Source organism: Pistacia vera, unplaced genomic scaffold (genome assembly GCF_008641045.1).
Source record: "Pistacia vera cultivar Batoury unplaced genomic scaffold, PisVer_v2 Contig154, whole genome shotgun sequence".
NCBI lineage: Eukaryota > Viridiplantae > Streptophyta > Magnoliopsida > Sapindales > Anacardiaceae > Pistacia > Pistacia vera.
In genome coordinates this window covers 732,145-745,339 of record NW_022195619.1, presented here as the reverse complement: position 1 = coordinate 745,339, position 13,195 = coordinate 732,145, and the positions used below count along the sequence as shown (strand labels likewise).

The 13,195-nt window shown below is 26.2% G+C and overlaps 2 protein-coding genes across 3 annotated transcripts; both read right to left on the bottom strand.

The window, feature by feature from the left end:
- Nucleotides 1–6,678: 6,678 nt before the first annotated feature.
- Nucleotides 6,679–8,661, bottom strand: LOC116124605 (myb family transcription factor PHL5-like). 2 transcript variants are annotated; one of them, XM_031410337.1, is made up of 7 exons: nt 8,283–8,661; nt 7,873–8,008; nt 7,690–7,769; nt 7,584–7,623; nt 7,394–7,451; nt 7,237–7,306; nt 6,679–6,832 (listed from the first exon to the last, which is right to left on the bottom strand). In XM_031410337.1, exons 1-7 carry the CDS (start codon nt 8,577–8,579, stop codon nt 6,800–6,802), a joined length of 714 nt encoding a protein of 237 aa, XP_031266197.1. In that variant the 5' UTR covers nt 8,580–8,661; the 3' UTR covers nt 6,679–6,799. The 2 variants fall into 2 exon arrangements, with proteins under 2 accessions (XP_031266197.1, XP_031266196.1); XM_031410336.1 differs by having other exon boundaries at nt 6,679–6,828.
- Nucleotides 8,662–9,896: 1,235 nt separating this feature from the next.
- Nucleotides 9,897–12,943, bottom strand: LOC116124646 (probable transcription factor KAN3). The gene is made up of 7 exons (XM_031410370.1): nt 12,199–12,943; nt 11,929–12,109; nt 11,770–11,846; nt 11,644–11,683; nt 10,929–10,983; nt 10,733–10,802; nt 9,897–10,292 (listed from the first exon to the last, which is right to left on the bottom strand). The coding sequence occupies exons 1-7, from the start codon at nt 12,730–12,732 to the stop codon at nt 10,080–10,082; spliced, it is 1,170 nt and encodes a 389-aa protein (XP_031266230.1). The 5' UTR covers nt 12,733–12,943; the 3' UTR covers nt 9,897–10,079.
- Between the last annotated feature and the right edge of the window lie 252 nt (nt 12,944–13,195).

Here is a 13,195-nt window from a genome sequence, read left to right as displayed (position 1 = left end):
AAGAGTAACTTGTTTGGAACCTGTAGGGGGTACCCGGTTTGGAACCTGTTTGGAACCTGTTTTGGAACCTGTTTGGAACCTGTTTTGGAACCTGTTTGGAACCTGTTTTGGAACCTGTTTTTAGAACCTGTTTAGAACCTATTTTGGAACCTGGACTATAATGAAATATTTGTGAAATGTAAATAATGGGGAAGTTTCTATTATTTTACATATAAAAAAATTTAAAATAGAAAAAGTTAAATTTTTAGAATAACCTAATTAATATATATGAATACAATTATACTTATTACATATAAATTACACCATATTAAAAGCTTTAATATATTATAATACATTAATATTAAAGTTTTGATCAATAAGTGAATAATTGAAATTATTATCCAATTAAAAGTGTTTTACTTTAACGTTTATAAAAAAATTATTTTTGAATATAGTATATTTGATTGAGTAATAATATATTTAGTTATTTACTTCAATTATCAAGTTCTAAGTTATCTATATAAATTAGTAATTAATTAATTATATATGATAAATTGATAAACATTAATAAATTTAATTACTATTTAAATATCATACTTAATCAATTATAACATTACATTATAGTTAAATGATTACTTAATTAATTATAATTTTATAACATTACTTAATTGATTTATAGTATAATTAATTATAGCATTATATTAATTGATTACTACTTAATTAATTGACTTATAAGTTATAACATAATTAAATAGTTAATTAATTGACTTATATTAGAAATTTAATTAATTATAGCATTACGTTATAGATTTATAGTATATTACTAATCAATTACAACATTTTATTATAAACATTAGTACAAACTTATTAAATGATTAAAAATTTAATTAATTATAATATTACATTAAAATTTATAGTATGATTACTTAATAGTTAATTCACTATAACTTACTTATAGTATGATATAATTAATTATAACATTACATAATTAATAATTACTTAATTGTTAGGTCATTATATTATAAATATTAGTAATTACTAATTTACTACATAAACATTAGCATAATACTTAATTAAATGATAAGAAATTAATTAATCATAACATTACTTTTAAACATTTCATTATAATATTATATTATACTATTATAGTATGATCATATAATTAATATCATTACATATTAAATGATTACTTATAATTATGAGTTATGATGTTATGTTTTAAACATTAGTAATTACTAATTTACTACATAAACATTAGCACAATACTTAATTAAATGATAAGAATTTAATTAATTATACATTACCTTTAAACATTTCATTATAAACATTAATTAAACATTACATTTATTAAATAATTACTCAATTAAATATAATATTATTAATACATATATATTATGATCACTTACTTAATTATAGCATTACATAGTTAAATGATTACATATTACTAATTAATTATGAATTTATAACATTACATTATAAACTTAGTAATTTACTATATTATTACATTACTTATTAAACGATTAAAAATTTAATTAATATAACATTACCTTATATTTTATATATAATTACTTAATCAATTATAACATTCTATTATAAACATTATTATATTACACATGATTTGAAATTTAATTAATTATAATATTAAATTATAGATTTATAGTATGATTACTTAATTCTATAACTTACATTATACTATTATAGTATGATCATATAATTAATATAATTACTAATTAAATGATTATTTAATTGATTATGAGTATGATATTATGTTTTAAACATAGTAATTACTAATTTACTACTAAACATTAGCACAATACTTAATTAATGATAGAAATTTAATTAATTATAACATTACCTTATAACTTATTAAGCATTACTTATAGTTAAATAATTACTCAATTAAATTATAATATTATTATATTACATTATATTATGATCACTTACTTAATTATAGCATTACATAGTTAAATGTTTTTTACATATTAGTTATGATTTATAACATACATTATAACATTAGTATTTACTATATTATTACATTACTTAATTAAACGATTAAAAATTTAATTAATTATAATATTACCTTATATATTTATAATATGATTACTTAATCAATATAAATAGTCCATTATAAACATTAGTATATTAATCAAATATTTGAAATTTATTAATTAATAATTAAATTATAGATTTATATTATGATTACTTAATTCATTATAACATTACATTAACTATTATAGTATTATCATTAATTAATAACATTACATAATTAAATGATTACTTAATTGATTTGAGTTATGATATTATGTTTTAAACTAGTAATTACTAATTTACTACATAAACATTAACACACTATTAATTAAATGATAAGAAATTTAATTAATTATAACATTACTTATAAACATTAATTAAGCATTACATTATAGTTAATAATTACTATTAAATTATATATTATTATTCATTATATATTATGATCACTTACTTAATTTAGCATTACATAGTTAAATGATTACATAATTATATAATTAGTTATGAATTTATAACATTATTTATAACATTAGTAATTTACTAATTTACTATATTTTACATTACTTAATTAACGATTAAAAATTTATTAATTATAATTTACCTTATATATTTATAATATGATTACTTAATCAATATAACATTCCATTATAAACATTAGTATATAATCAAATGATTTGAAATTTAATTAATTATAATATTAATTATAGATTTATAGTATGATTACTTAATTCATTATAACATTACTTATACTATTATAGTATGATCAATATAATATAACATTACATAATTAAATAATTACTTAATTGATTATGAGTTATGATATTATGTTTTAAATATTAGTAATTACTAATTTACGTCATAAACATTAGCTCAATACTTAATTAAATGATAAGAAATTTAATTAATTATAACATTACCTTATAAACATTTCATATAAATATTAATTAATTATTCTTATAGTTAAATAATTACTCAATAAATTATAATTATTATATTCATTATATATTGATCTTACTTAATTATAGCATTATATAGTTAAATGATTACATAATTACTTAATTAGTTATGAATTATAACATTACTTATACATTAGTAATTTACTATACTATACATTACTTAATTAAACGATTAAAAATTAATTAATTATAGCATTACTTTATATTTTGTAATAGATTACTTAATCATTATATATTCCTTATAACATTATTATTAATTAATGATTTGAAATTTAATAATTATAATATTAAATTATAGATTTATAGTATGATTACTTAATTCATTATAACATTACATTATACTATTATAGTATAATCATATAATTAATATAACATTACATAATTAATATTACTTAATTGATTATGACATTATTTATAAACATTAGTAATTTACTAATTTACACAATACTTAATCAAATTTTTATACCTATATTATAAATTTATGGTATGATTATTTAATTAATTATAACATTCTATTATAAACAATATTACAATACTTAATTAAATGATTAACAATTCAAGTGTTGCTTAGAGATTACAGGTTATGAGTTACATTGGACACAAATGAATGAATAATGAAAATTTGTTAGGGGTACATTTGTAAACTTATAAGGTGTTTTTGTTATTTTTTAAACTAATAGGGGGGTAATTGATTTTTTATAGGGTACCCTGGAAAGGAACCGGAACCGGCATTTTGGGTTCCGGTTCCTTGAATTGAAGAACCTGTACTGTGCAGTTCCGATTCCGGTTCCTTTTTTTGGGAACCTGCACTGTGCGGTTCCGGTTCCGGTTCCCCCGAAAAATATAGGGTACCCAGAACCGCTCACCCCTAGTGAATGTAGCAGTGTCTGATCAAAACAATACAGAAACAGAAGGGACAAAGAAAAAATGAGAAAAATGAAATTAATGTTAATTGACTATCCTGCCCTTACTTATAACGGACTTTTGATTATTATGTCCTTCTTCCCAACGAAATTTACAAACGGAATTGTGCTTTGGGTAATAAGGGTCTGTTTGTTTCTCTATTTCTATCCTATCCAATCCAAAATACATATTTGTTTCATTATTCTTAAAATTCAATCATACTCTCTTTAACTATTTTAAACCCCATAAGTTTGTTACTTTAGCTAAACACCCCCCACAATAAAATATTAAAAATTAACAAAAACACCTTTACCCACCCATTAAATGCTAGCAACCGGCCACTCTCCAACGATGGTGGTCGACTGAAGGCATTTGATGGGTGTGTGAGGGTGATTTTGTTAATTTTTAATGTTTTATTGTAGAGGGTGTTTAGCTAAATTAACAAATCTAAAGAATATTTTTGTTAATTGTCAAATCATATCCTCTTGATAACAACTCAACTCAACTTTTTCAAAAATACTATTCAAAATAATAAAACAAACACAACCTTAAAATTGTGTTTTGAAACTTTTTGGGTAAGAAAGCGGCATTAGGCCATTATTTGGGTGGCAAAAGAAAAAAACTTTTACTTGCGGATTTTTATATCAAATCCCCACAATTGGTTTGGGCAACGGTGAGCTGGTACCAAAGCAAAGTGTGAATGTTACGTAAATAGGTAAATAATTTTTAGCCCCCATCAATTTTATTAATAACTCCCATCTTTGATTTTAATGAGGGTAAAAGTGTAATTTTATTTTATATGTAATAAAAAGTTAATTTAATCTTTTAAAACCATGTTATACTTTTAATTTAAAGGTGTCTTAAAAAAAACACAAGGAATCCAAACGAATCTAAGTTTCCCACAATTAATAGAAGTAAAATATAATAAAGAGAATATTTATTTCAGTTATGTTATTCTATTTCAAATAAATAGAGTAAGTTGTATTAAATATATTAATTCTCTAAAAGAAAATAACTATGTTTATGAAGATCTTAATGAATTGAAGGGAAAGAAAAATAAATAGTAACTATGTTTATGCAAAAAAAAGAAATTTACTGAGCAGCCCCACCAACTTGATCGGTAGCCCCCATCTTTTATTTTATTGAGGTTAGAAGAGTAATCTTATTTTATATTTAAGTAAACATTAATTCTATATTTTGAATCCATCTTATATTATTCAATTCTTAAAAGAAAACATGAAGAATCCTAACAAATTGAAAAATCTATCAATTCAATAATTAATTAAAGATGATGCGTATAATATAAATAAAGAGTAATGCTACAGTCACCGAGAGTAGTGCACCGAATGACATGACAAAATCCTAACCATCGATTAGTATTAAGTTATAATTAATCTACGGTCAGGATTTCGCCACATCATTCAGTGCACTACTCCTGGTGTCTCTATTATTTTTCATAAATAAAATATAACAAACGGAAGATTTATTTTAGTTATGTTCTTCTATTTTAATTAAATAGGTTGTGTCAGATATATTTATCATCTATGGGAAAAAAATAACTTATTTTTAATTCTTTAAAAGATTGCAAATGACGACTCATAACTAAAAGTTTCTCAGATTATTCTTGAAAATAGGATAAAAAAAAGTTTGATTGCATCGATCGAAAAAGAAAAAATTAAAAAAAAAAAAAAAAAAAGTGATTTGTAGGCAACAAAAAAGTGGAGAGGATGCTATTATAATAAGCTTTGAGGAAAAAAAAAACCATAATATGATTTATTAATCTTAAACAATAGATATGTTCATTAGAAGGAAAATGGGAAAGAAGAATGTTGGATATTACTACATTAGAGATCTTAATGCATTGAAGTGAAAGACAAAAATAGTAATTTTTTTTTTTTTTTTTAATGCAAAAGTGAGAATTTTGTTAGTACACCCACCCTTTGATTAAGTACCATTTATTATTACATTTTATTACAAATTTACCCTTTAAATGGGGGCAATTGATCAAATTCGGAGGGTTCAAAGATCACTGCCCAATGAAAATTTACAGGCAATAATATTGAAGAATCAAAGTTCAACTGGATTTCGCTCACTTTTCGGCAATGTTTGGGCTCCCCAGTTACCAGCACCTGATCTACCTCCCCTCATGTTTGATCGTTATTTCGTCGTATTAATTTGAGGATGTAATTTGGTGGAAATACTAGGTTAATAATATCTTAAAAATTTTGTATATAAGATTAAAATAGCTCATGAATATTCGTTGCAATTGTTTTCAAAACAAGAGTATTATTGTTCAAAATATTTAATAATTAGAGGTAAATTATAATAAAATTAAAATTACCAGATAATCTTAGAATACTTAAAAAATAGAGAGTATTAATATTACTACCTATATAACCTACAATAGTTATTATTAGTATTTGAGGATTACCAAATTTTTTTATTATTTAACAATTAAATATAATAATGTCAGTAATATAAGATAACATTATTGGAATAATGGAAGATTACGCCCAACCAAATACACCATAAAAGTAATCATCAACTAGTTTTATACATGTACTTTTAAATTAATCAACGTAAAATGAATTACACGAGATTGTGAGATAATTAACCATATTAGTTTTCAAAACTCTAAGTTTAATTTGTATAATAAGTAGAGATACAATTTGTTAGACTTTAAGAGTAGTCATCATAGATGTTTTGATGGGATTAAAATATCATATCATCTATCTATTTACTATTAATCTATTTAATTAAAAATTACATAACTTTCTCAAGCTCATTAAAGTCTCATAATTAATAATTCATTTCATTACATTACATTAGATTATTTTCATTAATGATGCATCAATTCAAAGTATCAACTTGTATTTAATTTGTTTGCTTTTAATTGCTTCTCCATAACCATCTTCTTCACTTGCTTCCCTTGTTCCTCAATCAACTGCTGTAAATCTCTTTGAATCTGTCTTAAGAAAAGTGATCAATTATAATTTCGTAAAGAATACTAAAAAATAAATAAAATAAAAAAATCTTCAATATTTATGCATCATGTACTAAATAAATATTATTTTATAATAACTATCGACCTAATAGAATTTTGTTACTTTAATATATGAATAATATGATACACTTGATATATAAAATGAAAAGCCAAACACTAAATAGCCATAAAAGGGAAAACATTATTTAAAAATAATATTAGTAAAAAAATCCATACATTTTCAATGCTTAGAAATTCAATAAAAGATTAACAAAAAAAAATAGATTCTTATGTATTTAAGTTTAAAAAAAAAAAAAATCCAATGCCTATTAATACGTTAGAAATTTGATAAATAAATAAATAAGAAGGGTTCATTAAGAGAAGCCATACCTCTAACTGTTGATGAAGCTGCTTCTGTATATTCATCTGCAGTTGCAATGCCTCCCTGATTTGCTTGCCACTGAGATGTAAATTTAATTCCACAATTAAATACATAAATAATTTTTTTATTGAAATCATATCTATTATATCAAGAATTTTTACTTACGTTTTACTGTAAAGTTGTGGTATATCACTAATACAATCTCCTTCTTCGATACTTCTTTCTGCATTAATGTAGATTTGAAGCAATATTGTGTTATTAGATTAATACATTTAAATGGTTAAAAATATGTTCGGTTCAATAATCTAAATAATGTTCGAAACAATTATAGTAAAAATTATGGAAAAGAAATTACCTTGTGCAGAATTTGACATGCAGTTTTCTGATCGATATTTCTGAAGACAACAAAGAAATTAAAAGAACTAACTATGAAGCTAGTTAATTAATGAATTAATTAATACCTGGAGATGACTTTTGATATTAGTGATGGTGAATTCACTTGGTTTCTTCATCAGTTTGAATATTGCCTTTGGTGTTGCCTCTATATATATGATCAATTAATTTAATGAAAAAAAAATGCCATTAAAAAATTAAAATTAAATTAAGGAGCAAGGCTCATTAATTTTCAATTAATTAGAACTCACTATCAGCCCCTCCAAGGTGATAAACACACTGCAAAAACTCTTCGTGGAGATCCTGAGTCCATCTTATTCGTTTCTTACTTGAAGCAATTGAAACAAACTCAGAAGACTGCATTTCTTGCGGACGAAATAAGCTTTCCTGAGATCGTAAAGATTATTATGAAAGATAAATTACAATCCGTATATTTATCACTCACTTAAAATTTGAGTTTCATTTTCAGCTACAACAGGAATTAACTGTTGTTTACGAGAATTTTTTTTTAAAAAAAAAAAAAATGTACATTCTGAAGTTTTTAACGTGCAGATTAAAGGCAGCGTAATAAAATGCAAGAATTATGAATATAAGCTAGCTATTAGTCGATTTGAGCGAAAAAAACTTTGTTCTGGCACAGGGTTCAAAGATTTGAACTTACTTTGATCATATTTTGGCTGCTATCAGGAGTATAAGGAAGGCCAGTTCCAGGAAAATTGCGGGAAAAGTTCCCAGAAAATAAGTGAGGCTTCACCACAGATTCCAAGGTGTCTTGCTCTGTAAAGTTTCCAGAAAAATTCTCTCCTGAAGTAGCAGGAGTTTCTCCAAGTTGCTGACCATATTGTTGTTGAAAATTGATGTCGCTTTGATCATTGTTTAGATAAATAACAGTAGCCAAATCCTGCAAAGGCTTCAGGTTTTGTTGATGTTGTTGTGATCCTCCTCCTTCTTGCTCCATGGCTTGTGTTTGAGTAATGTAAATTTCCGTGCTCAAGAGTTGGATAGCTTTCTGTGTGTGTTGGTTGTGAAGACAAAACCTCTTTTCATTTCCTCAAGAGTTTTATTTGTAAAAAATAATAATAATAAAAATAAATAAATAAATATCCTCATTCTGGTAACATTAATTATATATATATATATAAGACCACAGTAAAAATATGAATATATAATAAACCCATACGGGTCGGGGCCATACTTGTACTAATTTTAATGCAATGGTGTTGTAGTACATAAAATAGTACAAGTACTCAATAAATATGACTTTCAATTTTGTAAAATATTTGTACTATCCCCACTATTATATCCACTTAGTTTTTATGGATGATTTCTGCATCAAAAGATTTATATTCTGATGAGAATTTTGTCAGGTGGAAAGAGATTCATATTCTGATAGTGGTGTTTCATGAATCCGATTATCCAATTCTATAGTAAATTAACATTGGGATTCCTCTCATGGGGCCTTGAGAAAAATAAAAATCGGAAAGAATGTCAACATTTTTATATGGGTTAGAAATCATGACGACATAATTTGAACATTATAGTACTTTCATCTTTATTGTGACAAATTTTGGTGTTGAATGACATGTGATTTTATGTTGTTTATAATGTTTCCAGATCGATAATTATTATCATTTGAGTTGAAATCCTAAATAAAATATAGTTTTAGAGTTTTAATTCAACGTTTATTGTCGTTCTGATCCTATATTGGATAGAAATGAGTAAGGTTTCGACCGATAAGTAAGCAGCATCACCTAAGATACTAGTCTTTTTGATAATTAACAATCTTCTAAACAAAAAGAAAACTGTTATAGTTTGTTGGATTATAAAAAAAGAAAATAAAATAAGAGTAATACTGTCTTTACGTCATCCTTTACATCATTTTCATTACATAATAACCATTTTACTAATAATAATTCTATTATAATATTTTTAATTAAAAATAATTAGTAAAGTAATCATGATGTAATAAAAAATGTGTAAAAGGTAGTATAAAATTGGCATTAATCATGAAATAAAATTGTTGAGATGAGTCAACCCAAGGATAGTCCACTTTCATGAATTTAGGCTCTCTAGCCCAATAGTTAGACAAGGGACTGGAGCTACATTTAGATGGTTCATCCCAAGGCTAGTCCACTTTCAAGTAATTGGGCTCCATAGCCCAATAGTTCCTTTGAAGACCCTCAAGGCCTCAACCATGAACAAAATTTAATAATTAAAAAATAGAGTTAATCCGTCTGATAACATTATAATATATCAACTCCAAAGTTTCAAAGTGTAAAATGTATTTACTTCTTTTGGAAAAACTCATAACTACAAAGGAAAAAATTATAATTTCTTTACTTCGAGTATGCAATAGACTTTGATTTTTTATTATTTCACAGAGAGTGTAACATTTCTAGAAATTCTATTCCATATCTAATTCTGTAGGAAAAATGTCGAATTATTTGTGATTTATGACCTAATTAATCTTAGATGGGAAATGCATATTTCCTGAATTTTCTGCAATCGAAGCCTCAACATCTTCAAGGCTAAATAATGGATCTTCTTCAAGTGTAATATCCAAGTTTTGAGTTGTCTTCAAGTTGCCCTTATTTGTTTTCTGTTGTTGGTCAAATAGCTTCTTAAGTTGCTTCCCTTGTTCTTCAATTCTCAATTGCAAATCTCTCTGAATCTAAACATGAAAAACAATTTAAACTCATAAGAATCAAAAAGTCAATAAGACGGTGTAAGGTAACAAGTAAAAATCAAACATTATTATTTGTGAAGTTTGGTAAATATTATCTCCGCCCATGAATCTACTTTAAGCTAATAGAAAAGAATCGAACAATAGTCTCTAATAAGTCGCTCACATGCATAAATCAAAAGGTCACTAAGACAAAGTTTAAAAGCTTAACCTAATAGTATTTGCACAGTTTGATAGATATATTTATTATCTCAGCCTTTAAATCTACTTTAAACTAATAAGTAAGAACGGAACATTAGTATTTAAGTTATATATGTAACAAGACCCCCACTGGCATCCATAAGAAAGCTATTGAGACAAAGTTAAAAAGCTTAAGCTGGTAAGTAAGAATGGACGTAATTGTGATAAAGAATAGTTCATGGAAATACCTCTAACTGTTCATGGAGACGCATCTGGACATCTAACTGAAGTTGCAAAGCCTCTTTGATCTGCAAGGCGCTGCCAAGAGAGAGTTGACAAGTTGTTTAAAGAATAAGAGGTTTTATGTGAGCAAATAGAGTGAATAGGGGATTCAATTTTCTTTTCAGTAATTTAATTAAGAGCAATGTGCCATGCAGAATTTACGTTTTGACATCAAGTTGAGACACATCATTCAGAATACACCTTTTCTCTGATTTTCCTGCAATAGAAAATGGTATTTACAAATCAAAGCCAAGCTGAAGAGTCATTAATTCTCAAATCATATCTTAATAGAACATTGAAGTATAATGTTAAATTGTAATATGAATTAATCTCTCTAGTTCCCTTAAATAAACAAACTAGATGTAAAGGCAAATGACATATATCGATTGAAAGATGTCAAAGGTCTAATTATCCAACCTGAAAAAGGGCAATCCAACACAAAAGACTAGTCTATTAGCAAGGGCAATCGGAAATCAAACTAAGAAATCGTGTTTGGAGTCAAAGAACAATAAGTATATTTCAAATTTTAAAATTGTATGTACTTATAAATCAATTTTATAAATTTTGTGGAATTTGAGATGGTTACAGCCATCCGAAGAGGTTTGTGATCACTCCAATTTAGAAGTTCCAAAGTATTTAACCCAAAAGACTAACATATTAGAAAAATATCCAATACAAGAACTTGTGATAATCTGAATCCATCACACATAGGCATAGTATCTAATGACAATTCAATTTTGTTTTTTTTTTTTTTTTTAACTTCTTTTGAAGCTAAAAAAATGTCAACCAAAACAAAACTATAAATTAACAACGGACATCTCAACATTAGTAAACAACAAAACCCTTCAAAAAAAACAAAATTCTAATCAAAATCTACCTTCTACAAACTCTGGTATGTATTTGGCCATCCGATATTTCTACAAATCATAAGGAAAAAAAATTCAAATTAAATCCAATCAAGATATAAAGAATCTTCAAATTTCTAAAAACACAATATCAATACCTGCAAATGGCTTTTGACATGAAAGATTGTCAACCCTTCAGAATCCATCAGCTTCAGAATCGCCTTCGGAGTGGCCTCTACAATGAATTCAATCAATCCAATTAGTAAACAGACAGATAAAGTTGTCGCGTAAAAGAGCTTGAATCAATCAATACTAACTCTCTGCACCGCCAAGGCGATTCACACACTCAACAAACTTCTCATGTAGATCCTGAGTCCATCGAATTCGAGTTTTGCTCGAAAGTACCGCCCCCGATGAAACCGAACCTCCGGAGGAAACCGAAACACCTCCAAAAGAATACCTTGGAGACTGCTTCTCCTGATGAGAAGTATAGTTCATCTGGAAAAAAAAAAAAAAAATATTAGCCGTAATCGAAGCTAGTCTATTGATGAATCAATCAAATTCTTGAAAGGAGAATAATAATTTACTCTTTGATCTTGAATCTTAACCGCTTCACCTCCAAACATCTTGATTTGTTTAGGAGAAGAAAACTTGCTGCCAAGAATCTCATTGCTGTGAACTAGATTTCCACAATACTTCTGAGATTTCAGCGTTGATTGCAAGGCGTTCCGGAGTTCGATATTTTCTCCAGGTTCCTGAGATGAAACAACTCCAGAAAAGTTTTCCCCGGAAGATTGATATGAAGGAAAGTCTGAGTCACAAACAGGATTGTTTCCTGGCTGAGAATCAAACTGAGGAAACCCCATGAACCGATCGGTTGCATAAAAAGCTGAAGCCGGAGACTCGAACCGGCCGAGGATGGCACTGGAAGATCTTGCAGGGCTGAGGTTTTGCTGCTCGGAAGCTCCATCCAGGGCCTGCCCGTGATTGATTCTGAGGTTCCAGGACGGTTGAGAAGCAAAATAGGAGGTGGAATAATTGGCGAATTCAATGTTGCAGTCATTACTCATCGCTTGTTTCTGACGAAATCGGTCCTGGAAATTGATATTCTGAGAGTTCATTTACAGAATGGAAGAAAAACTTCAATCTCTGAAAATGGAAACTACAGGAATTGGGCTGTGTTAGCATCAGAAAGTGAAGCTAAATTCATTCCATTATTGAGTATTTAAAAGCGAAGAGAAGCTACGCAACAGACACGCAAAATCTGAAAAGAGAGATGCAAGATTAGATTGATGAACGAACTAAAGAGTTGAATTCAAATTTATGCCATAAGATTCTCTCTTTATATTCTGTGAGACTTCTGGGGCAAGATTATGAATATAAATGTGTGAACAATTTATATAATATATATATTATATTATATAGGATGGAAATGAACATTGATTTGTGACATAACCAAAGCACAAAACATTTTATATAAAAAAAAAAAAAAAAAAAAAAACACATATCATAGCTCTTCAAGATAAAGAAATAGTTTAATGTTGTATTATTGTTGTTATTTTAAACTTTTAGGTAGGTGTTTAA

Coding starts and splice junctions, on each gene's coding strand:
- LOC116124605 (XM_031410336.1), bottom strand. CDS start 8,579: ATGGAGCAAGAAGGAGGAGGATCACAACAACATCAACAAAACCTGAAG. Junction 7,770..7,872: donor TCACCTTGGAGGGGCTGATA/GTGAGTTCTAAT, acceptor TCATATATATAG/AGGCAACACCAAAGGCAATA. Junction 7,307..7,393: donor CCACAACTTTACAGTAAAAC/GTAAGTAAAAAT, acceptor TTTACATCTCAG/TGGCAAGCAAATCAGGGAGG.
- LOC116124646 (XM_031410370.1), bottom strand. CDS start 12,732: ATGAACTCTCAGAATATCAATTTCCAGGACCGATTTCGTCAGAAACAA. Junction 11,684..11,769: donor ATGTCAAAAGCCATTTGCAG/GTATTGATATTG, acceptor TATGATTTGTAG/AAATATCGGATGGCCAAATA. Junction 10,984..11,643: donor CATACCAGAGTTTGTAGAAG/GTAGATTTTGAT, acceptor TTTCTATTGCAG/GAAAATCAGAGAAAAGGTGT.